Below are 25,255 nucleotides of genomic sequence, written 5' to 3' on the forward strand. Positions count from 1 at the left end.
TCTATGTCATAGATTAAGTGTGTTCAGACAGCAGCTTGTTTGTATACTTCATCAGCATGTTTATGGTACAGTGTGTTTGTGTGACCTGTTGTGTCTCTGTTTATAACTGTATGTTTGTACTATACCATGTTTGTGCACATCAGTATGTTTTTTCCACTGTGTGTGTGTGTGCTTGTGTGTGTGCGTGTGTGTGTGTGTGTGTATGGTGTTTGTGTATGTGTGTGTGTGTGTGTGTGTGTGTGTGTGTGTGTGTGTAATTGGCCATGACTATCTGTGTGTGTGTAATTGCTCATGTCTCCCTCCCGCAGCTATGCCCTGCCCCAGCTCCATGGTGTTCGACAGCTGCCGCACAGGCTGTGTGGAGGAATGCGGCAGCAGCAGAGCGTCCCCCGGTGATGACGTCGCCCGCGGCGATGGTGCCCCCGGTGGCAGCGGCCCGCTGTGCATGGACACACCCACAGAGGGCTGCTTCTGCCCCCCTGGGCAGGTGTTACACTCTGGGGTCTGTGTGAGTCCGGATGCCTGCTCCCAGTGCCTGGATCAGCACGGGAAGGCATACCAGGTGAGAGGAGCTGCACTCGGGAATGCTAACACTGATCTGAGAACAGTGGGCTGCTTGACATTATTTAATAAACAAAAGGACTGAGATTTGCAACACAGTTTAAATGAAAACATATCATGTCAGATCTTATTGGAGCGTGTAAAGAATTTCTCAGTAATGACAAGTAAATATCTTAGGTGGAGATTCATTGTGAGCTGACTCCATCTTGTGGTTAATTCTGTAATTGTTGCTGAGGAGGTTTTACTCAACGTGTACAGCAGCTGAAGAGTTTAAACAGATTTCCATGCAAGTTAAGTTAATATCAAGCCAGAAAATTTATTTATCAAGATATTCTGAAGTAGCCCATTTTTCTTGAGAAAAAAAGAGTAATTACAATTAATATTAGGTAAATTGTTGAAATGACACTGCCTGGTGACTGGTGCGTGTTGTCCTTGTATACAGTCGAATGGTTTTTTTTGTCTGTATGGCACCTGGTAATTTTGTTTATTCTGTGTGTCCAGTACCTGGAGACTTGGGTCCCACAGGAAAACCCCTGCCAAATTTGCATGTGTCTGTACAATCAGCATGTCAACTGCTCTGCCCGACCCTGCACTGGCAAAAAGGGTAAGAACCTGTCTCACTTCATCCTGCACCACAGGTGGCAGCACCTGCATCATCCTCTGTATACTAATGTAAGTGTAGGAACCTGTCTCACTCCCTGTTCTCTGATCAAGTGTAAGGACCTGTATTTTCTGAGCATCAATAGCACATGAAAGCACCTGTATCTTTTCACTGATAACGAGTGTAAATATGTATCACCCCCTACAAACTGTAAATGTAATTAACTCTATCCCTCCCTATGTACTGGTAGCATATGTTTGGGCCAGTCTCTTTCTGGAAGATGCTCTAAAACTGACTTTTTGCCCCCTCCAGCCCAGTCCTGCGAGCTTGGGATATTGATCCAATTTAAAACCATTTCCTGACGTATTGCATGCAGTGCTATGCAATCACTTTAGCAGGTGTTTTATTTATTTATTTCTGAGCTGAGAAAGGCAGGGCTCAACTTTGCTGATACAGTCATCCTGACTGCAAAACCAGATGCATAGTAATCTTCCACACTTGCGTGTCTCCACAGCCCCTGAGTGTGGTCCCTGTGAGGTCCTGAGGGAGAAGAGGGACTCCCAGTGCTGTCCTGAGTACGAGTGTGGTACGTTCCTAAGAAATCAGGCTGACTTCAGATCAGCATTTAGGATCCTGCTATGCTCCTGCAGTTACCTTATCCTCTTTCCTGTACATCACTTCCTCCTCCACTGCTCGCCTGTTTGACTGTGATGCTCCTATTTCCTCCTGCTGTTCACACTGTATGATGCCACACTATATAAAAGCATCTGCATATAAAACTGGTAGAGTGCTGGCTAACCTTGATTGACCCTCTGATCATGTGCCCTCTAGTGTGCGACCTGGTGACCTGCAACCTCCCTGACGTCCCTCACTGTGAGGACGGGCTCACAGTGGTCCTTACCAACCCAGGAGAGTGCAGACCCGTCTATGAGTGTGGTGAGTCACTCGGTCCGCTGCCTGTCTTTTGTCTCGCATTTTTTGACCGTTTACGTACCTCTCCCGGAGTCAGAGTTCCAGAGGATTTCAGAAGAGGCTCAAATCATAAATGTGTCTCCCTCATTCACCCTCATGTATGTTCATGTACCAAACACCCATCTCATCCTTTGTCCCTGGTCTGTTCTCCTTCCTTTTGTATGTTCCTGCTCTGATCTCTCTTTCTCTCTTTCACTCTCTCTGTTTGCTCAATCTCTGATGCTCCTCTGTTTGTCTGTTCCATCTCTTGACCCTCCTTTTTATGTGTTCCATCCCTGATCCCTGCCTGTCTCACCCTTTGCGCCCCCTCAGCCTGTAAAAGAGAGGAATGTCCCCTGCAATCCCAGCATTCCTGCCCTCCTCACCGCCGCCTGGCTGTGAAACACACACAGTGCTGCGACGCTTACGACTGCGTGTGTGACTGCCAGAACACCACCCGCGCCTGCCCGCCGGGGTACCTCACCTCCTCCACCACCAACGACTGCGGCTGCACAGACGTCACCTGCCATCCAGACAAGGTAAACCACGCGCAACCACTGAAGGGCCTTCTCCGTGACCCTTAGCGGTCACTCATCCTGAAACCAAGATCGCCTTTGCTGACTGTGGCCAGCTCTAAATGGGCATATCCCCCACCTGTCAAATATCATCATTCCTGATCTCAGAGATTTGGTCTTAACCTTCCCTATCTGTCCTCCCCCCCTTCCTTAATTTGGTTTGTTCCTTGTCTGAACTTGCTGCATTTGTGGCTTGCCATGGTGTGGACACAGGCTACTGTGGGTTCCTATTCCCACAGGTGTGCGTGGTCTCAGGTGTGGTTTACCAGGTGGGCAGTGAGTGGGAGGAGTCCTGTAAGACCTGCACCTGCACCGAACACCAGGATGGAGCCACGGGGCTGCACATTGTGCAGTGTGTGGATAAGGTCTGCAACCAGATGTGCCCTGCGGTAAGACATCGACAGCGGTAGCATTCCGTATGTGCTCTGTTATTACCATCCTAACTGGTCTAACTTCCTCATTGCCCTCAGTGATGGAAATGACTATCTGTAGCCATTAGAAGTACTGAATGTCATGTGCCGTTTTGCCCTGTCTCTTTCCTACCTCCTGCTCAGACTGCCTGTCAGTAATTGCTTTCAGCTCTGTAAGCCTGTGAGTATTTGTCAGTGTTGAACAATGTAGAACCCCCCCCCCCCCCCCCCCCCCGTGAAGTGATCTCAAGTGGTGCGTTGGGCTTTGAGTTGCTTGAAATGCAGGTTGAGCCCTACAGCTGGGATTCTACACCAGCCATGTTCACCTGCCAACAATGACCAGAAATCCACAGGGGCAGAACGAATTGACATTGTTCTTTCAGGGATATGTTGATAGGTCAGCTAGGACTCCCTCGTCAGGCACTGTCAGACACCTATGAGTTGCTCAGTTGACATCAATGAAGTAGAGCTTATCCTCCAATGAGCACCCACTTTACTATATTGCACTGTGGAACTTGTAGTGTGAAATATAGATGCTGCCTGTTAGCGAGTGTATCAGAGGGTTACATTCCTCTCGCTTCAGTACCGCTGAGCGAGTGCAGTGGTTGTCACAGCAAGGTGAGCCCTAAATGACACTCCCCTGCTGTGTGCATTGACTCCAGGGTTCCACTTACACCCGCACGGAGGGCGAGTGCTGTGGAAAGTGCCGGAAGTCCAGCTGCACGGAACACGATGACAGCGGCCCCATGGGAGACATGGCCCCCGGAGGACGTCTGCGGCTGGTACGAAACAGGAACTGGATCAGGAAAAGTTCCCAAGTGGAACTGGAGATGACATTAATGAACACAGTGGATGCATCACGAATGATGAGGCATTTACAGCATGCCTGGAAGCCATGGAGGACTTTAATCAATTAACAGCGCAAATTTAAAAGAATAAACTCATCCTCAGAGGTAATCATGGAAGCTATTCATTAACATATATGTTTGTGTGTCTGTAGGTAGGAGAGAGGTGGCGTTCACCTGGGAACAGGTGTGTGGTCAACGAGTGCGTCAAGGTGAACGATGAGGTCTTTGTCTCGCAATTCAACGTGTCCTGCCATCAGCTGGACACTCCCTCTTGTCCCTTGGGCACCGAACTACACTGCAACACAGGAAATGACTGCTGCCCCACCTGCCAGTGCGGTACGAGGCACACAACCATCTCTCTCTCTCTCACTCTCTCTTTGTACTCCATCCCAGCTTCTCTTCCTCACTCTTCCTTCCCACCCCCTCTCTCAACTGCTCCCTCAGATCTATGACAGGGCACAATTCTGCCTCATCTTCCCATATTTCTCCTCTATACCAGCCTCCACTCTTTCCCCCTTTTAAAACCTCCATAGGAATGATATTGTATTTAATTATTGATTGACCGGTTTGTCTGTTTGCTTAAATGATGTCTTTATCCAGGGCAAATTACACAGGCTATATTTGACATATGATTTATTTTTACTGTCAAAGCAATTCAGGCTAATTTCCACGCTCGGGGATACTACATTGCCTCCTTCAGGATTTGAGCCTACAACTATCTGGCTAAAGTCCCAGTTTCCTAACCATTACACAAACAGCCCCTGCAAGTTCAGTCTTGTTCATTAATCCACCATTGATGTAAAATGATGTCAGAACGACCTTCTTATCGTTCATCCGGACATACTTTTTAACTTGTGTTAAACAGTGTTACATTTCAGTCATTCTGATATTGGTGTGATTTCTGTAGATTGCACAGTTAAATGTTAGTGTGAGGTATGACGATGCAAAGCCGCGGGGATGTTTTGTCAGTGAGTCAGCAGTTTGCTGTGCAGTAAGCAAGTCTTTGTTTATCTGCCTCCCGCTGCAGTCCCCCTGGATGGGTGTGTGATGAACCACACTGTCATCGGGGTAAGAGATCCGTCTCTCTCCTCTCTTCCTGCCATCTTTGCCTAAAGCCAGAACCCTTAATTAAAGCTTAGTCTTCGATTTAATCTCATTTTACCTCAGTTTAAATAAATCAAACCTGAGACTGACATCATGTAAAATGGCCACTGAGCTCCTAAAATAGAGGATCAAGGTGGTGTGTAAATGATATAAAATTATTAGCCACTGTAAACAGTATCCAGGTAAATGAGACTATGCTGGATGCCATCTGTGTCTTGAATGTGCCATGATTGTGTGGTGTGTGCAGGCTGGGGAGAGGGTGATGGTGGATCTGTGCACACACTGTGAGTGCTCCATGGAACAGGGGGCTATGAGGAAGTATCGGCTCTCCTGCAGGAAGATCACCTGTACACCATGCCCGGAGGTACGGCACCTGATTATCGTTATCATCTTCCTCCTCCTCCTCCTCCTCCTCCTTCTCTTCCTATTAATCCTCCTCTTCCTCCTCCTTCTCCGTCTCTTCCTATTCATCCTCCTCTTCCTACTCCCTCCCCTCCTCCTTCTTCTCTTCTCCTTCCTCCTCCCCCTCCTCCTTCTCCTCTTCTTCTTCCTCCTCCTCCTACTCATCATCAACATCATCATCATCAACATTATCATTAAAATAATCATCACTGTCATCATCAGCATCATTAGGACAATTATAACAACGACACTTATCCTTCATCATGGTTATAATCATCCTCCTCCTCCTCTTAATCATTGTCATGAGATGAATACCATTGAATGAATACCGTTGTACCAAACGAGTACCGTTATTCATTACCATGCTCTCCATCTTCCCCATCGCTGCCCTCATCCTCTTCACTGCAGTGGTGTGTGACTGTGCCGCGTGCTTTCCCCTCCTAGGGCTACACTCTGGAGACCATCCCTGACTCATGTTGTGGACGCTGTGTTGCCACGTCCTGCCGGATCCGACGCCCAGACGGCCAGCTCATCAACCTCCAGGTCTGGGACTACACCGTGTCCTCTGAGGCCACACCAGAGTCTCCTCCACTTATCATTACTCTGCCTGAAGTCTGGTATCCTGCTGCTGTGTGCTATGTGCCTGAGAGATCGTTTGCTACAGCCAAATTTCAGTTCATGGTCATGCTAGAGACCCCTGAAAAGCCTCAGCTTACAAATATTAATGAATGTATCCCTACCAGTTAAATATAATGTAATGTTCATGTATCCTTACACAGATTGCTAGCTATATATCTTGTGCTGTATGCCCTCAGCAGCACAACGCACCCACTCTCTTTGCATTTTGTTAACCGTAATCCGCAGCAGTGAAGCGTTTCCCGCACTGTGTTTGTATCCCCAGGCTAATGAGACAAAGCAGGACGGCTGCACTTTCCACCACTGTAAGGTGAACAAAGACGGAGATCTGGTCCTCGAGACGCAGGTCACCACCTGTCCACCTTTTGACAGAGCCAGCTGCCTGGATGCAGGGGTACGGTACTTGCTCACTGTTACCTTTCAATAGGACAAAAACCACACTGCACTATGAAGATATTTTAATTCTAAACGCTATGCATAGTACTTAAAGAATCAGCTGTTATGTAGGTCCACATAGTATGGTTTTCTTGTAGTATATTTTGGATCGGTTGAAGGGTATGTATATCATGCAGTTTTATGTATTTATTTCCTGTAATTAAATGCAGTTATTGTGGTTGCTGCTTGGATCCTAACCATTCCTAACATAAGGCGATCTACTGCTGGAGTGGGTGTATTTCCCTGAATATACGTAATTCAGCTTTTTTGGGGGGACTTATGTTAATTTTTGAATCAGGACGCGGATACATTCGATGAATATGAATAGAGTCACGATGATTGATTTCACAGTCCCCCCTCTGAAGAGTTAAGACTGTGACGTACAATTGTCCTTGTTTCCAGGGGAAAGTCAGCCAAATCGGGAACAGCTGCTGTGAGATATGTGAGTGTTTCTATTTATGATACATGTTTTTTTAATGGAACAGATTCACTTTTGGCAGCTACTTTATATCATCCAAATTTAAAAAAGATATATGGATTTATGCTCAGGGAAACTTAGCACACATCTATGTAAGCAGCATGCTACTGCTACGAACGACTGCATTCAGTCCTTTGAGAAAGTGACCTATCCTAGACTTCTGTGACATTGATGCAGTGCCATATTAGGAGCTGTATCATCCTTTGTCTGGGAGCTGGTGGGTGAGGGATGAACTCTGTTTCCAGGTACGGAGCCAGAGTGTAAGAAAACCACTGGAGTGCTGAACTACATCAAAGTGGACAATTGCCAGTCAGAGCAGCAGCTGGAGCTGCATTACTGTGAGGTAAGGGAACAGGCTTGCACACTCATTTAGCCTATTGTGAGGTAAGGAAACAGGCTTGCACACTTCTATTTTTGGTAGGAAACAGGTCAGGTTTGCTAAGGAATCCTTGTTTTAGTAAGGATATAGTCAGGGGGACAGTACAGACCCAGACATAATTTAACAGCCTCACAGCATGAATAAGAAATCATTTTATTCTTTGTTATGAACCACAACTTCATTGTCACACAAGAATTACTCACACAATTAAACCTGAAGAAGATGATTATAATCAAATGTTTACCCTTCCCTGACTAGCAGTGGTTTGATGTGGCATTTGAGCGGTCTTTTCTGCTGTCTCTTCTCTCCTTTCAGGGCAAGTGCCGGAGCAAGTCAATGTACTCTCTGGAGAAGAACGGGGTGGAGCGGCAGTGTGTGTGCTGCGCTGCCACGGCAACGTCTGCCCTCACTGTGCCCCTGCGCTGTGCCAACGGCACCCTGGTCCAGCACCAGGTCTTGACAGTCACCGCCTGTGACTGCCAATCCCAGCACTGCGAGTGAGAGACAGAGAGAGAGAGAGAGAGAGAGAGAGAGAGAGAGAGAGAGAATTAATAAGGAGAGAGAGAGAATTAATAGAGAAAGAGAGTGAGTGAGTTGTGCTGGTTTTACTTTGCTCTGATAGCCATGTGAAATTTGTAAAATTCCCACAGTTCTTTGAGTGTAACCATTCCATACTTTTGTTATTGTACATATCTTTTGTTTTCCATGGTAAAATAACAATAATCTAATTGTTTCAGACCATCTCACGCTACTGTCACGGCACTGAAATTATTTCAACCAATGCTGCCTGCCCCCCAACCCCCCATCCTCTTAAAAAACAGCTTCAAGCAAAAAAAAATTAAGTTGCTTCAATTTAAGCAATCAATTTCATACCCTCACCTACTGCAACCTCAAGTCTCTACCTATTGTGATGTTTGTGCAAATAAGACCGTTGTTCTTTCTATGGTCTGCTTCCTAAATATTTCAACGGATATGTACCAAACAGTTTGATCAGTTTATTCCATTAAACCAAGAACAGTTTTCAATGTGTATGATCTGTTTTTGTTTGTGCCTTTGTTCTAATTGTCTTCCTAAAGCTGACATAAATTTCCCCTAAGACCCAGTGACCCACCAAGGGTATTCAAAATCAGTGCTCTGCTGCCTTGAGACAATGGAGTTAAATGAGACTTCTTAGGTGGGCCTTCGAGCACCTTGCCCCCAGAGTAACAACAGCCCTTTGGACTAAACTTAACCTCAAACCCTGGAGTTCACTCTTTTGTCTCCAGTTGTGACTGAATGGCACTCAGTGACCACTCAGGGTAAACAGCCTTAGGCTCTTTACAGTATTACCAAGTGTAGTATTTTTGGTAAATTTATTTTAGTTAAAAAATGTTCAAATGAAGCTATTCGTGCAATCAACGAAAGGCGAATACGAGTTTATTGGACGGGTGGCAAAAAGAAGCGTGAATTAAAGTAAAAAGGGAACTTATCTCAATGAGCCTTTACCCTTAAATATTTTATTCAGTTTTTGCTCTTGTCACTGTGTTTTATAGGCCTACATAATTTCAGCGTCTAATGTGCGTAGTGCTTTTGATATCTGACACAGAAACATCTGCATGTTGAGGACATTGAATCAGTACCTGGGCTAAAAAAAACATCATATTTGAAATAACAGCAGAAGAAGCAACAGCATTCGTTTTACACATTTGTTTTAGAAATTTGTTAAAAATGAAGCCATTCGCGTAATAGGGTCACTGGGACGATAGACTGTAACTGCACTTGGAACCTGAGCAACTGCCAACCGGGAAAAGGTCAAAGCCAGAACAAAGCTGTCGACTACAAGATAGCTGCTTTAAAATTTAATCGGCTGAATATATTTGCACGCAGGGTGTAACCGGAGATACATCCGAAAGGCATCATCAACAGGTGTGAGGATACAAGTGGTTTACTGTATAGTTCAAGGAAGGTCAGCGCTTCACATTAGTTACACTGAATGAAAAAGCCCCTCCTGTGATTTTATGAACCTTTGGTAAACGATATCTGGTTCGTGGATTAAAAACGTTAGAGCAACCTGGCATAGGCTGAGTTTTTAGAAAACTGAAAACTGACTTAACAATGACAACAGAAGCTCATCAGTTTTTGATGTTTACTTAATATTGATTTTAATTTGTAGGTATATATTTGTATCATCTCCAGTAAAGAGTACCTGTGTCTGGCCGCTGACTTGTTTGTGGATAATTTATAAGGACAGGAGTGGGGTGCCCCTTCACGGCATGGATAAACAGAAACATAAGGCCTAGATACCTAGTCCACCTTTGGCCTGATCATAAGCCCTAGCTCGCTCAAGCAGTCATGGAATTAGCCGCCACAGCCGCCCGCAAATTAAGCCTGTCCAGAGCCAGGAGTGGATTGTACAGTGTCGCAGCTCTCCCCTGTTCTCTCGCCTGCGTCTCCGCTCACCCGTCGGTCTCAGTGTCTTTTACCAACAACATGGCAAACAAAGCGCCCCCGGGCACCGGTAAGTCGGTTGCGCTTCTCTGGAAGTATTTCTGCGCTGATTTTATCGAGAGCGGTACAAGCTACACCGAGCACGGGCATAGAATCTAACAGGTGTTCGAAGTTGGGTAATCGGACGCCATGCGCGGAGGCATTGTTGCGCTTGTAGATTTATAAATATGTTTATGTTTTATATCATTAACTTTAAACATTTACGTCTTGATTACTGTTCGAGAGATTTTTGAGTGGAAATGTATGTAGGCAATTATGAATACATTCCCATGCACAACACAAAGCAGCACTTATCATCATACTGTATATTGTTTGCAGATTAAATAATTGGCTTATGGTATGCGCTAAGACAGTCTCTGAGCATTATTAATATGCTGATGACAGACACTTGTTATGTGAATAGGAATAATTAGCGATGTCCATCTAGGCTATATCAGGAATGTTGAAATCAGTTTCAGTTGAAATCATGTTGTGTGTTGAGTTACCTGTTAAGTGAGTTCAATCAAATTCGCAACCAATTCGCATTTTTGTCTTTAAATTCAGTTTCAGTTTTGGTTACACAAAAAGCAAATACAAATTCATTGGTCAGGTGTTATAAGGACCTGTAAAGTAAGGTAAAGGGGACATTTATCTCAGCTAGTTTGTACAGTTACATATTGTCATCAACTTTCTGCACGTTGTCATGGTGTTTTATGCATAATTTCAACATCTAATTCAAGTGAGACTTTGAAATCTGATACAGAAGGATAGAGAGGTTATGATCCTTGTGTCAGATCCGGGCTGGAATAACAACACCTGAGATAACAGCAGAAGTAGCAGACGTCATATCACAAATTTTATATAAGCTTAGACATATCACAAGTTTTAGACAAACGTGTAGGAACGTGGCGAGCCCTCAAAGTACTTGATTATAATTTGAGGTACACAATAGATTTTCAGCTAATGGGAAATGTAATGTCCATCCAAACAAGGATCACCCTTTTAAATCCGCGTTTTTATAAATTCATCTGTACTCTCCGTTAATGAGGAAACGTGTATTGTTTCTGTCCATGGTGCTGATCAGAGTGGTGCCACGTCTGCTGTCTGGGTGTAGAATTTATTTTTCCAAGCCCATTACTTCAACATTTCGGGAAAAATGTGTTTTTAATTTGTCTGTTCCACACAGATACACCTTATGCTGGTCCGGAGCGAATCAAAGTCACAACTGCCATTAGCGAGTCATCCTCGATCCACAGCGACAAATTCCTCAGCTCAGTACCGCGCGAAACGTCCGAGTATGATCTGGACATGATCAACGGCATGGTCGACACCTCCGACTACTTCGAAGAGCGGCCGGACACTGTACGTATTGTGTAAACTGTGCCCGTTTTTTCTTTTGTCAGCGCGGTTCCAAGGGTCTCAGAATGTGTGGGTAGGAGGGGCGGGGGTGTTGAGAGAGAGAGTCTTAAAAATGAGAGAGGAGTATTCGGAAGGAGAAGATGGGAGAGTTAACTTCATCACAGCGTGTCCGGGGTATTGCCTTGTTCTGATAGCCATGTGAATTTTCCACAGCTCTACTGAGTGTAATAATTTCATAGCGTTCTTTTTAAACTGTAGCATATATATCCTCTTGTTTCTGCCACTTTCACCGGTCTCAGAATACACTTATCCAGTACAGTACGTTCTATCTGACCCATATTCGTAGATGAGTTTTTTGGCTTTGAGTTATCATTTTTGTCTCTTCTGTCCCGGACTTTGCACTTTGCGTGCTTGATTTCAACGCCTGATTAAACCGCACAGGTGTTTTTGGTTTTGGTAATTAGGTAATGACGAACCCAGAGCGAAGAGTCTCTATGGCGATAGGCAGTTGCTCTAGTGCCAAGGAGCTCCGTTCCTCCTCGCAGTCAGTAGAGCGCAGCATCGAAATCGGGCGACCTGATGGATTTTACGCGTTGTGAACTAGGAGAAGCTTCTGCTCAGAAAAATATGGATTGTGATGTGAACGGAATATGGAATCGCGCTGAGTGTGCAGCCTTTTTTTAGGAGCAAAACAAAAGAAAATTGCCATTATAATCAGCGTTGTTCTCTAATTGTGTTTGTTTTAAAGACCAAAACCATGCCGCAATCGACAAGCGACAACAAAATACCTGTGAGTACTCTTTATTTTGAATATGACAACTTGCAATTTACACGCCAAATACCTGACATGTCTAAAGAACAACTTTTAAGGGTTCGTTTATGTCATTCTCGTTTAGTGTTTTGATAAAGTTAATCATTTCTTTTTAGCATAACGGTAGCTATCTGCTAGCATTGACAATAACCAAATAACTGAAACGCATTTAAAGTAGCAAGATCAACCGCCTTTCTATATATCAGTAAATTACAGGAATAACATTCCAAGTTGTCTTTGTTTGACCTCAGGTGGTCAACAATTTTGTGGAGTCACCAGAGAGTCCGAACAACGATCTGTACTTCGCGGACGGCAAGAGGAAGGTGGATTATGTGTTGGTGTACCACTACAGGAGACCATCGTTACTACGCAGGTTTTCTGGCCAGCACAGACTGTCCGTTATCTCTAACGGAAGTTTTACCTTGCCCATCGGCAAGAAGGACACACAAGCGGCGAAAGCAGAGCCCGAGGTGGTCTTGGACATGGAACCCATAGATCCCTCGGAAGGGGAGAAGGCATTGGTGCGAGAGGAGTTTGAGGCGGGCCTCGTTGAGGCTGGCCTCGAAATTGAACGGGACAAAGAGGTGGGTGGGAAGCTTTTGAATTGTCGCTATGTTTATCATTCCATTGGTATCTGTTTTATTTACAAATAAGTATTGAAATTGCTTTATGCGGACAGAAAGTTACGTATTATACATATTGCGTCTACACATGTTTCTCCACTGTGTGATTTCTGGCCGTGGAAGTGAGCTCTTGGCGGTTCTTGGCGAGTGGACTGGCTCTAACTATTTTGGTTCCCTAGGCAAAATTGCCCCCCCAAACTACACGTATGCACACAATTGTGACACGTGGTGCCCCCAGTAACGGGCAACACCCTAAATGACTGCCTACACAGCTCATGCAACATCCTCTGATGCATAACATCATCAGGTTACAGGGTCATTCCCTATGAAATAAGATCAGATTAGACTTGACTCTCTTTGGTTCTCTTGAACATTGGCACATACATGGTTGATGTAACAGCAGACAATCTGAGAGGTCCATGTCAAAATGGGTCCAATTTCACAAGAACAGATCTGATAGGCATTGTTTTTTTCCATTCAGAGTATGGTACAGGTTTGATCCTGTGGGCCTGTGGACTTATTTATAGTTTATTATTTAGAACAGTGTGGATATGTGAGTAATAATTATGATTATTATTTATGATTGCCCATTTGCTTACATGATTGCAATGTTTGTTACCTGATCTATGGTGTAACATTTTTGCTAACATAAACATAACTTTAACTTAACTTGGATGGATACATTCTGCTCTGTTTTGCTGGAAATCACTCTGGATAGGAGTGTCTGCTAAATGAATGTAATGTGATGTAACTTTGGTGTCAAGGTAAGCTGTCCATATTTTCACAACTTAAAATGGGACATCAGCCCTTGTCACCATACTGATTTGAAGACATTGCTCAAATGCCCAAAAATGTATCATATTTAAACAAATAGGTGTGCCAAATCAACCTACAGTTCTCAGAATATTCAATATAATTCTATATTTCCAACACAGGTATAATACCCCTTACTGTTTGTGATTTTTGCTCTTGAAACGTCCGTCTTGAATTCCCAAATACGCCTGTGAAAATTGGCTGTTGCATGTGAAGCTTTATTGTTTGTGAGTTCCTCTTTTTGGTTGTGATTTATTAGATTGTTGAATGTTTGTGATATTGAATCAAGTGACAGAAGCCCTAATAGAGTAGTGGTAATGTGCTCTGTGCTTTCATGAAGGAAGCAAAGAGTGAAGTTACTGTGGTGAAAAGTTAACAGTGGCTGGCCTTAAATCTTAACATTGACTTCATCCAAATTATAATACTGTGCATTGTTGCACATATACAACAAATAAGAAACAAACCTCTACAGCTGAAAAGCCCAGTCTCGAGTAGTTATCTAGTGATTCAAGTTATTGATTGGCAAACTAAGTATGGATGGACAGCACATTGAAGGTGTTGCAAGGGAAGGCTGATCAGAAGGCTAGAGTCAACATGGGTCAATGAGTGTCAGTGTTGCTGTCTCTCTTTGTCTGTCCGAAATGCGCTTTCAGTTCAGGATATTCAGTTACCTCTGCCACACTTCACCAGTCTTGGGTGTCAGAGTTTCGAGGAATACAGCTTCATCTTACGGGTGTACAAACTGCTGACAGTGTTGTTCACAGCAGGTGTAGGAATCACAGAATGCAGATTATGTACAGGGTGTGAGCATGCGTGTACATATCTCTACTTAATAAAAGGATTGCTTTGATCATGTTGAATGGTATTCACCATAAAGGGAGTGCATGACCTTTGCGCTCTTTCTGTGAGGTTGTGGTCTCTCCAAGGCTCACAGAATGCCCAAAAAAGCAGATGATAGTGAATGGCATGGATTGAGGCTGGTTGTTGAGAATGCTGCTTTCTCTGGTGCTCAAGAAGGCGACAGGTCTTGCAACTAAAGTGAGAAAATTAGATATTAAAGTCAAACCTTTCATAATTTGTTTTAACGGAAGGTTAGAAAAATACATCTTTCTCAATGATGAAAGTCTTGGCTTGTACCACCTTGTACCACCATGTGTTCTCTGAATAAGCCCACTACTTTATTTTGTGTTTCAAAGTTCATATTCTTTAAAAAAAAAATCCATCAGCAATGTATTTAATGCTGTTAAAGTGTTTTATTCTATAAAAGTTACTTTTTAAAACACCAAGGATATCCTTCCATACTCTAAATATTTCATACAACTTTTTCATGGTAAAATTAAATGACAACATAGCTGCTGTTTTAAATGGTAAAGCATACCTCAGACAATTTGCTAGTCAGATTTTCTATTTTGAAAACTTAAAAAAGCTAACTTTTCCAAGGGCAATAAAATACATGATATGCAGTTCATGTATGTGTTTGACAAAATATTAATCTCCTAATTTTACAGAAAAACAGAAAGTATGAATTCTTATCAATTAAACTCTCCACAACTGTTGTAAAATTTGATTATCATAATCATAAACATTCGAACATATATGCCAGGATAATCATCAACAGGATGTGTTTTTCTTTTTTTTAAATGTGTGGTAAAACGTGTCACTGGGCTTAAAGGATCCAGGGGGCTTAATATATACATTTACACTATGCAGGCTGCCTCAAAGGATATCATCAGATAAATCAATATATACTTAATTACTTTGGCCCACCCACTGTTCAGAATTTCACAGAAGGCAGTTCTAGTGGTGACCCACCATTGACTCCACTTATGTAACTTTTTAGTAGCTCTTTCTAGGCAGGTCAAAGGACCCATCTCTTAATTGTTCGCAATAATATGAGATTTATATTGTATGATCCTGATATTGTGCATATGAAAATGCTCTCTGTTAAATCAGTGAATGTAGTAGGTATTTAAGCATAAAAATAAAATTAAATACACTGGTATACAAAAATGAGATGATCTGTGATTAAAATGTTTTAATGAAAATATATTGTACTTTTTTCACTGTCCCCATTTACAGTTAGCAGAGGGGACGTTTATAATAACTGACAACCTGGAAGGAAACTCAGTATTTTTGGCACAGAATAATTCTACCTACATATGAACAGTGTTATTGGCCTACATTAGGCTTGCCCTTTTGCTGTTAACTGTCCCCCTAGTACTTCAAGGACACCTGTAACCTGATGGCCTTCAATTGCCTACAGCAGTTGAGGGCTAGAAAGGTGACAAAGCTATTGGTGTACTGTGACCTCTTTAAACCACTTTCCTTAGACATATTGTTTGCCTGTCTCATTTTCCCAGGTTCATGGGCGCTTTTAGTGACAGATTTACTCATATTGTTCCAACTCTGTCTCATCATCTTTATCGTCATGACAATTTTTTTTGAATGATTTCACAAACCTTTGTTTTAGCGTATAGATGTTTGGAAAGGGTCAGTATGTAAAAACCAAAATTTTTATGTTTAATTCCTCTCGACTTCCTCCTGGTTAACGATATTAAATGGCAAGGGCAGGATTCACACTGCCATGTTGGGTGTTGAGTCACTTCCCTTTAAGGCTCTGAAATGTCACCCTTCCCCAATCGCCGTAGTGATGGCTCCCTTTCAGCCTGTTTCAGGCAGGACTGACATCGACCTAATTGCCTGCCCCTGCTGAGTTGAAAATGCTAATTGGAATATGTTATCCTAATTAACCTTCTCAGATCCACATGATATTTTTATCTTCCTTTTTTGCATTGGACCAAATAAAAAAAAATGACCGAAAGTGATTGAGCAGGTATGAGTATCTATAAATATATAGAGAGAATAAATACATCTATAAATAAATATTGGGCATGAGGCATCGTTCTCTTTCTGTCGTGTCAGTCCCTGCCTCAGTCCTTCAGTCTTTCTACCTGACCTGATATCGGCTCAACGTATAGAGTTACTTCTGTCTCACTCCATCAGTTCTGATGCTGGTGTTTTGAGTATACAATGCTGACAGTGTTCTGAGCAGTGCATGCAGGTATCGTTTAACATCTGTGTCACATAAGGACACAGCGAATGTGTAAATGTCATTAACCACTAATAACTAAACAGAGTGATCTGACTAAGTTGTCTGCAATTAATTTAGAGAGTACATAGTATTTGTGTTCTGTGTTCATAGTAACATCACTTCTGCAAGGTTCACGGGGCCTTATAACTGTAACTGTTGGTCCTCATGTTTCCTGTATTGTTCAGCTTACACACAGCACTTTGTTTTAGGGTATTTACAGGTTTTGTCCTCATATCAAACCTGTTGACTGTTTCCTTTTCCAGCACAAGACTCAAGGCGTGAGCTTCATTCGATTGCATGCGCCCTGGCTTGTCCTAAGCAGGGAGGCCGAGTTCCTGAAGATCAAGGTGCCCACAAAAAAGGTGAGATACCCACCCTGTCTACCGTGGTGACATTTTGTCTCACACGCCCCCTGCTTCTGCCTCAGTCTGCCCACAATCTCAGTTCTCCTAATATTCCTACAGTACAGATGCACCGTTACTGAACTGGTCAAGCTTTTTTCAGCAGAAGCCACCCTGAGTAAATCAAATTGCAGATACAGCTGAAAGACTGCAAATTGTATACTGTTATTTAAAAATCTAATTCATTTGACAGTACAATAGGGGGCATAGAGAAGTGCCTTTGCAATAAATTTAGTGTTTGTAGGGTCACACACTTCGCTGCCATATTGGATTTTGTGGTGATTTTTCAACCTCAAGTAATTTTAACATGGCAAAAAGCAAAGAGCCTTTGTAGGCAGTGGCTTCTGCTTGGCCTTTGTGAAATTACCTACAGCTATATTTTTGTATTTATAGCCTGCAAAACTCTGTGGAGACAAAGGGAGCCATTTTGGTTTAAAAATGAATACCAGTGTTCACCGCTGCTCTGGTTTCCTCAGAGTTACGAGCTGCAGGACGAGAGGGGGCTTTCGGGTGTGATGGCTGTGCTGTGGCGCAAACTCGGCAAGCCCTTCCAGCCCAACGTACCGCACCTGAACACCGAGAGCCGGACCAAGTTTCTCTCCCACTCCTTCTCCCGGGACAAATTACACCTGTGAGTGCAGAAGGCGCTACTGCTTGCAGCATGTCCTCAAAGGACTCACTCATGTTGTTTCAGGTTATGAGTAATACTGTTGTTGTTAACACATGTACTTGATGAATGAGCAATGGTGAAGTGTGATGAAAAGACATGAAATAGCTTAACTAAACATACAAGCAGGTTAATATTTTTCCTTATCTTGTAATGCCTATTCTTGTTGATAAAATCTACAGGCAGTACTATTTCCTCACTATTTGTCATTTGCAGTATGAAGTATTATATTTTAACAATGAAACCGATAGAATCTGCTTGTCTAAAAGTCATGCCAACACTGTCGTTCTCATCTTTCGCAGGTATGACATCAAACAGAAGGACACATTCTTTGACAATGCAACACGCAGCCGAATAGTAAGTCTCTCTACAGTCAGTTGCATCCCTTTGCAGTTGTAAGCATTACAAATAAGACACAATGAACTGTGAAATAATTAATAACACTTAAGAATAATAGATTATGTGGTCTAATTGATGATATTATTACCTTTCCTGTGCTGTGATTTATGAGCATACTAACAGCTGGGATAATTATGAACATGTTTCCCTCTGCGCTTGAAAGACTCTTATCGTTGAACTATCATACAGTGTTATTTCCTTGGCAGCGCAATTAATGACCACACCCCACCTTAGCTCTTTTGGTGTCAGACCGCTAATTGGAAACCAGATCAGACTGGCAAGCTGTCTGTAAATCAATATGCAAGTTAAGAGACACCAGAACCCGTCTCCACACAGCCGCCGTTAATCTGCAGTCTTTAATGAAGATGCTGCATGTTCCGGCTGCGGTAATGAGAGAGTCCCACCAGACACCTTTCTAGGAATATGACTCCTGTGTTCGTGTTTTTCCCCTCCTTTGCCCAGGTGTATGAGATACTGCGGCGCACTTCCTGCACGAGGACATGCCAAGCCAATGGTAATGCTTCTATTGCCTCCCTGCTGAGGGTCAGCCTCCCTCTAGGAATAAGCAAAGCTAAAAGTACAGCCTGCCGGTGGCTCTGTGTGGGACGTAAGCTAGCTCTGCACGAGGATGGGTGTGATGTCCCATCCGCACAGATTAAAATGGGTCACTCAGTTCCAGGGTGTGTCGCAAATTAATATGGAACCCTTTGAGAGTGATGTCCCCACAGCTGCAGTTCGGTGTCGTCTCCATTATCACGGGTTAATCGCTCAAGTAAATGTTGCCCCTTGGAGGGCATATTAATTACTTTGATTAAAATTTGTGTTCTATATATTTTTTACTGAGGTGCAGCTGATTTTGCCCCTTTGGGCTTCCTGTTAAGTTGAAATGGCAGGAGGTATGAGGGAGAAGTTTGTTTTGGGAAGCATGTACTTACTGTCCAAAGGCTAAGTTTGTGTGCTTCTCTTTCAGGTCTAAACTCATTACTAGCGAAAGGTGTCTATGAATCTGCCTTCCCTCTGCATGATGTAAGTGCCATGTTAAGGATATAAAATCAGAGCCCCATCTGAGAATCAAATCTTCAACTTTTGGGTTACAAGCCCAGCTCATTTACCACTAAACCACAGTACTATCCTTATTCTGCAATATACTGATAATGCCGTGCCCCCCTGTAGGGAGACTTCAAAGGTGCAGACAAAGATGATCAGAGGAACGACAGACAGGTGAGTACAGATTTCTGAAGCTATTCATATGAATTCCTGAGTTGAACCCATAAACCTAAATTGATTTCTCCCTCACCATCTCAAACAAAAGCTTTCTAGCCCTTTAAGAGAAACTTAAGGATTATCTGTATCTTTGCAGCTGAAACCAAAATTTTATTCTTCTTTTATATAAGGCAAGACATTCTGGAGAGCGCTTGCATAAAAACTTAGGGCATTGACATGTATTCTGTTTCCTGTATCCTTTTCTGATGTGCCTCTCCAGCTTTTGCACGATGAATGGGCAAGATACGGAGTCTTTTACAAGTACCAGCCTGTGGATCTCATAAGGTAGCGTATAAGCAGATCTGGTTTAAGCATGTAATCGCCACCATGGCACAATCACGCAAGTCACGTGGTGTGTTTTTATTAAGAAATTAATCCACCGTGGATGGGATTGTGGGAATAATTTACAATACCTAGGGACAGCACCAGTGCCAGATCATGCACTGTTTTATGCTGTGCAAGATTTATGCCACATCAACCAACTGCACTTTCAGCGCCACCATGTGTCTCATATAGTAGTCTGCTGAATGTGGGGAGAGGGGTGGTGGAGGTATTAATAAAAAGTAATGAATCCACACTATTTTAGCTGTTGTTTTGTCATGACTGTATCCTGGTTACTTTGGACCTCAGGAAGTACTTTGGGGAGAAGATCGGCCTGTACTTCGCGTGGCTGGGCGTTTACACCCAGCTGCTAATTCCGGCCTCGATAGTGGGTGTGTTCGTCTTCTTCTACGGCTACGCCACCGTGGACACCAATGTGCCCAGGTACCTGCTGCTCCCACCGGGCTTGTGAAGATTATTCTTGTCTCTGTCTCATGTAGGTGTGAGGCAGGCCGGGAGGGAAGCTCGCAAATTAGATACAATAGGGAAATGGGTGACACTCCTGTGGAGGGTAGATTTTCACAAGGAACAACCGTGTTGTACAAACCCAAAAGCAATGTTGTGAAGTAAGACCACTGTAGTAAATTTGCTGACTCATGATACCTGCTCTAGAGAAATATTTTATAAATGTATACGCACATTGACATGCGTTAGAAATAACTACCCTGGCAGCTACAGTGATACACACACAGAGCATTTTCAATATCAATATGTTACAATCTGTTATTGGACAAAGCTGAGTACATATTTGGGTGTGCAGTACAGCAATGCAATTATGTTATTCCCAGGTCCTTTGATTCTGGTTTGATTCGTTAGCCCTCAGTTAGACGGCTGTCACCCTGCTGACTCTGCTAACCCTGCTACATTGCATGTAGGTCTCTGTGCAGTATATAACATTCACTCTCCCCCACCCTCCTTCGTCTGCCTGCTCCAGCATGGAGATGTGTGACAGGAGTCAGAACTTCACCATGTGTCCGCTGTGTGACGGCGCGTGCGACTACTGGCACCTCAGCACCGCCTGCGACACCAGCCGCGCCAGCCATCTCTTCGACAACCCCGCCACCGTCTTCTTCGCCGTCTTCATGTCCCTCTGGGGTAGGGGGAGCCTCTGCAGCTGCCACTTATCGCCGCCCAATATCCATACATTCTCGTTTCAGATTTAGTGTAGATGTCCATATGTTTATGTGTGACTTTTGGTAGTTGTTTCTCAAATACGGACCCACAGATCATAGCACAACGGTATACTCTGTAGTCTGTTTGCAGGGCTTTCCTCATTTTTTTGAATTTAAATCAAACCCTCTGTGGAGTTTGTGCTTGTTTTGCCAAATGCAATACCTTAGACCTGAAACAAACTGCTGCTTTAAAGAATATGCTGGCGCCAGATTTTTATCCAGTTGCTGCTGTACCATACACAACTCTGCCTCGGCAGACAAACATCTCAGAGAAGATGACCAATATGAGTTCCTCATGTCTAATATCAGTTTTGATTATCCAAAAAGGTGTGGATTATGGATCATCCTTGTCAAATGTTGATTATAAATAATTTTTCATTGTTTTATTCAAGAAAAAGTAATCTAATCAACTGGATAATATCAGCAACTATATATATAGGAATATCACTAGTGTCTCCGTGGCTGAGGAAAGTATAAACTCACCATGTCTGTTTTTGGCTGCAGTTACTCTGTGTGAATACCAGGAATTAGATTACAGTGATGTCATGACTGCCACCTCTCCTGCCCACCAGTCATTCACCCAAATGACAGGCCCTTTGTGTGTGTCCTGATGATACCAGCTTGTCTTTCACCGTACCATCCCAGAGCATGAGGGACACAGACCTATGCATTATTACTTATACCTGTGCTTCCACACAGGCACAGGAGCTAAGATATTTATGATCAGTCGCTATCCCATTAAGTCCTACGCACGGAATTCTGCTTCAACAGTATGGATTACAGTTCATACACTGGAGCTTTGATACAGAATGTTCTCTAGGAAGGAACAAGTACTGACTCAGTTTTGCCAGGTGTGGCACCTAAAAGGCGTATCCATTTTAAGACGAGGTGTTATGTCGTCAAGCCCAGTCGCTATCAGTGATTTTAAAGATCAGCAACATGCTTACAGGTGAGATGGCGTCCTAATCATAATGATATTTTCAGTTTTGTTGTTGATAGAGACACAAGTGATCCTGTAGTGTATTTCTACAGCACTCTGCTTTACCTGACTCCATAATTTTTCCATAGGAGACACACTATGCAGTATGTAGCTGTAGTCAAGACTTCATTATATCATACTCGATTATGCATACAGCAGCAAATCAACTGTTTCAGCATTCTTGTCAATGCAGTTCTAAGGAATCCAATTTGATTTGTTAAAATCTCAAATTGATGCAAGCAGGTTTTACCATACTGTTGTTGGCAAAATTTAAAACAAAAAATTACTGTAATGATAAAAAGTTAAAATGATTGTGAAATTAGAACATCGGTAAAAAAAAAAATGTGACACTACCTGCTGTTTAAGAAAGAATATGTTCCAAAAAAGGATGGAGCTTATTTTTGAAGACTTTTAAAGCCCTTTGGATCATTCCCCTCTGGCTGCAGGAAAGTGTTAAGGTGTGTTTTAACCAAATGCGAAGCAAAATTTCTCTTCCCTTTCCTCACGCGGGTTTTATTGCTTGCCTGAAAAATGAATAAGCGAATTTCGGAAAAGGGGGCGTGGCCCTTTTGATTACACCAACGCTGATAGCAAATGATTGAAGAGATTTCTGGAAAGGAGGAGTGGCTTCTAGCCCTAGTTGAAGGTGATGGGCTTCCGCCAGATGAAATTTTCGCTCACGTTGAACATTTTTTAACTCAAGCGATGCGTTGCGAACGCTCATTTCGCCCATTTTGCATCGCTCGCAGTTTCATTGCGATTAAGTCCACCCATTCGCCATTGACTTTTCATGCATTTGCGTCGCTCATAAATTTCGCGTCGCATTCAAAACGCAGCTTTAGACCACTGCTGTGCTGTAGTTTGCTCCTCTCTGATCGGGTCTGTGTGTGTCCCCAGCTGCCACCTTCATGGAGCTCTGGAAACGCAGACAGATCAGTCTGAACCACAGCTGGGACCTGATGGCCTTGGAGGAAGAGGAGGTGAGATGGAGGCCTGGCTTAGGAGGTCAGGTCGGGTGGTCAAGGGGTCATAGTCACTGTAGGTGTGTGCAGAGAGTGTGGGTATCAGACAATCTTTTTCTCTGTTTCTTCATTTCTTACTGCAATGTCCACTTTAAGGGAAGAGACAGTTATTGTTTCTTTTATGTTTTCTTATTTTGTGTGTTGTTTTATTTTCCCTTTTCAAACTGCCACATTCTCCTCAAGGACCGAGTGAAGGTTTGGAGTTTTTGTTTTTAGCAGCGTAGCTCTCTTAATATGATCATTAGCTCTCTTCAAGGTATAGACAGACGGCTCTCCTCTTTTTCTGTTCCGAGTTATTTTGTGAGGGCAGTGTTGCTTAGCCTGGGAATGTTTGTCTTCTCTCTGCCTTTAGGAGCACCCGCGACCAAAGTACGAGACCATTTTGCAGCATAAGAGACACAAGAAGATCAGGACTAAAAAGCATAAAACTGAGGTGGGAATGACTTGATGTGATGTAAGACAAAGTGTAGCAAACTGAATATACACCCTGCCTGCATTTCATTATATGATGAGGGTGAGAGACTGTTGTATGAAAAAGGCTAAGAAATGCACACTACTCTGATTAGTCACAGAATGTTGAGTAATCTGGGTTCATGCACATCTACATTATACACCTACTCTGTGGGAGCACATTTTTAAAAATGGCATGAGCTCACTGCACCATAGTCTCTCAGTCTTAATGAATTTAGTTCTTCCAGACTTGTTTTTTTGTTGTGGCTGATTGCAAGTGTGCAGTGAGGACAGGCAAGGTTTCACAGGCAAGAACCTGGCTGTTGGAAAAGACTTCCCATCATGCATTGCCCTTTCTAGGGACAGCCAGCGCTATATATTTGGTATTTGGAGATTGCTGTGCTGTTTGGGCTGCTCTCAAGGGGAAGTGGACAGTATGTGGACCCACCCCAGGGCTTGGATGGATAATGTAGGAGCTGTCAAATACAAAACATTGTGCCAGAAGATGAGCGTATCCAATGGGCTCGGGGGGATATTGGCCCACTGTCCAAAAAAGAAGACTTGCCTCTTACTGAGAGGTTGCCTGTTTTTTGTGTTCTTTTCCATTGAGGAACCCAGGTGTTTTCACCCTGGCAACACTGAAGTTGTTTAGGAATGAAGGTGAATGTGGGCAGTCTGCCTGGAAGTCGGAAGCATGAAGAGCTCTATCTCCTGCTCAAAGCTCCAGCCACCACTGCATGCTCCGAGCCTTCGCTGGCTCAGTGGAAAGCCAGTAATGTGCGTGACCCAGACTGCTCTGTCTCTTGCAGCCTGACAAAGGTGTGGAGGAGAGGGCGGAGCCTGGCAAGAACAAATGGAGACAGAGAATACGGTCTGCCATGGGCGTAGCGACTCCGGTAACTGAGCTGTCTTCGCCCATGCTCTCGGCTTTGTTCTGCTTTTGCATTACATTCTGATGCTGCCTCGCACATTGCTGCTGGCTCCCTGTTTTTCACAATGGGCAGGTATCTCTCTCTCTCTCTCTCTCTCTCTCTCTCTCTCTCTCTCTCTCTCTCTTTCTCTCCCTCACTCTCTGTCTCTCTGCCAGCTTTGGCTTTGCATGCAGTCATTGCACCCAAGGTCACTGTACTGTGCGAGAAAGTGCGCTCAACTCCAGCCTTACACCATTGCTGGATGAGCCAGGATGCATTCTGGGCACCTCAAGCACTGGGTGACGGCTTATGCACAGCAGCCCTGCAGGAAGTGAAAGCTGAAACAAACTTTAACAGCCTCTGTACTTTTGTGGCATTTTGCAATAAGCTCTGCCACAGTTGACGTGCTGAATCTGCTGTACTGTAGGCCTGTCGCTCTGACTCCCCCACAGTTGTGAATATATTAATATGAACAAATGTGAATATGGTACTCGGGGCAAGAGGGCAATCTCTTGTTGCACAAACGGACAAATATTTTGACTGTGTGAAGAGATTCCTTACCTTCTGCCCTTGCCTCATGTTAGCATCAGTGGGTATGCTAACTTTTCTAACTTTTCACTTTCCACAAGCTCCTTTTAAGTGAGCATATGTGGAAGGGGCCACATGGGAATGGTAGTGCTTGTGAGCTTTTGTGAAAGTTTCAAGTTCAAGTGTCTGCTGGGACGTTATACATGGGAAGGGGGTTGCATAGTGTGCCGCACAGCCAGCCATTCTTACGCATTAATCTGCTTATCAGAGGAAAGCTGCCCAGTGCACACGAGGATAATGCCATTAGATCATTTACATCTTTGGAAGTGAACACAGTGTGGCCTTTCGGAATATGCAGATGTAGTTGTTTTGAGCGAAGTCATTTTATCGTGCCGTTTTGTGGAACTCGTTTTCTTTATTTTTTCAAAGTTTGCTTTTCCAAGTCCTGCATGCCTGGGCTTTAATTGTCTGTGTCTATGAAATGCACACTTCACAAAAGGCCGCGTTTAGTAAAAAATCAATTGTTTAAATGAATTATC

General features: G+C 43.5%; 2 protein-coding genes across 2 annotated transcripts in view; both read left to right on the plus strand.

Annotated features, from left to right (window-relative positions):
* Positions 1–8,388, plus strand: part of vwf (von Willebrand factor) — a 29,640-nt gene extending 21,252 nt beyond the window's left edge. The window contains exons 38-52 of the mRNA XM_036517583.1: positions 309–562; positions 1,063–1,165; positions 1,677–1,748; positions 1,994–2,098; positions 2,447–2,652; positions 2,928–3,077; positions 3,761–3,880; positions 4,099–4,282; positions 4,974–5,014; positions 5,298–5,414; positions 5,897–5,995; positions 6,354–6,482; positions 6,926–6,965; positions 7,247–7,344; positions 7,696–8,388. Of these exons, the coding sequence (XP_036373476.1) occupies positions 309–562; positions 1,063–1,165; positions 1,677–1,748; positions 1,994–2,098; positions 2,447–2,652; positions 2,928–3,077; positions 3,761–3,880; positions 4,099–4,282; positions 4,974–5,014; positions 5,298–5,414; positions 5,897–5,995; positions 6,354–6,482; positions 6,926–6,965; positions 7,247–7,344; positions 7,696–7,881 (1,904 nt within the window). The 3' untranslated portion in view covers positions 7,882–8,388. The remainder of the gene's footprint in view (positions 1–308; positions 563–1,062; positions 1,166–1,676; positions 1,749–1,993; positions 2,099–2,446; positions 2,653–2,927; positions 3,078–3,760; positions 3,881–4,098; positions 4,283–4,973; positions 5,015–5,297; positions 5,415–5,896; positions 5,996–6,353; positions 6,483–6,925; positions 6,966–7,246; positions 7,345–7,695) is intronic.
* A 2,753-nt stretch (positions 8,389–11,141) lies between these two features.
* The window catches only part of LOC118770707 (anoctamin-2-like), a 42,518-nt gene continuing 28,404 nt past the window's right edge, over positions 11,142–25,255 (plus strand). The window contains exons 1-15 of the mRNA XM_036518474.1: positions 11,142–11,208; positions 11,954–11,995; positions 12,268–12,600; positions 16,807–16,905; positions 17,421–17,575; positions 17,914–17,968; positions 18,473–18,524; positions 18,981–19,036; positions 19,184–19,231; positions 19,494–19,558; positions 19,904–20,038; positions 20,589–20,749; positions 22,703–22,785; positions 23,180–23,260; positions 24,087–24,173. Of these exons, the coding sequence (XP_036374367.1) occupies positions 11,155–11,208; positions 11,954–11,995; positions 12,268–12,600; positions 16,807–16,905; positions 17,421–17,575; positions 17,914–17,968; positions 18,473–18,524; positions 18,981–19,036; positions 19,184–19,231; positions 19,494–19,558; positions 19,904–20,038; positions 20,589–20,749; positions 22,703–22,785; positions 23,180–23,260; positions 24,087–24,173 (1,506 nt within the window). The 5' untranslated portion in view covers positions 11,142–11,154. The remainder of the gene's footprint in view (positions 11,209–11,953; positions 11,996–12,267; positions 12,601–16,806; positions 16,906–17,420; positions 17,576–17,913; positions 17,969–18,472; positions 18,525–18,980; positions 19,037–19,183; positions 19,232–19,493; positions 19,559–19,903; positions 20,039–20,588; positions 20,750–22,702; positions 22,786–23,179; positions 23,261–24,086; positions 24,174–25,255) is intronic.

This window comes from Megalops cyprinoides, chromosome 23 (assembly GCF_013368585.1).
Source record: "Megalops cyprinoides isolate fMegCyp1 chromosome 23, fMegCyp1.pri, whole genome shotgun sequence".
NCBI lineage: Eukaryota > Metazoa > Chordata > Actinopteri > Elopiformes > Megalopidae > Megalops > Megalops cyprinoides.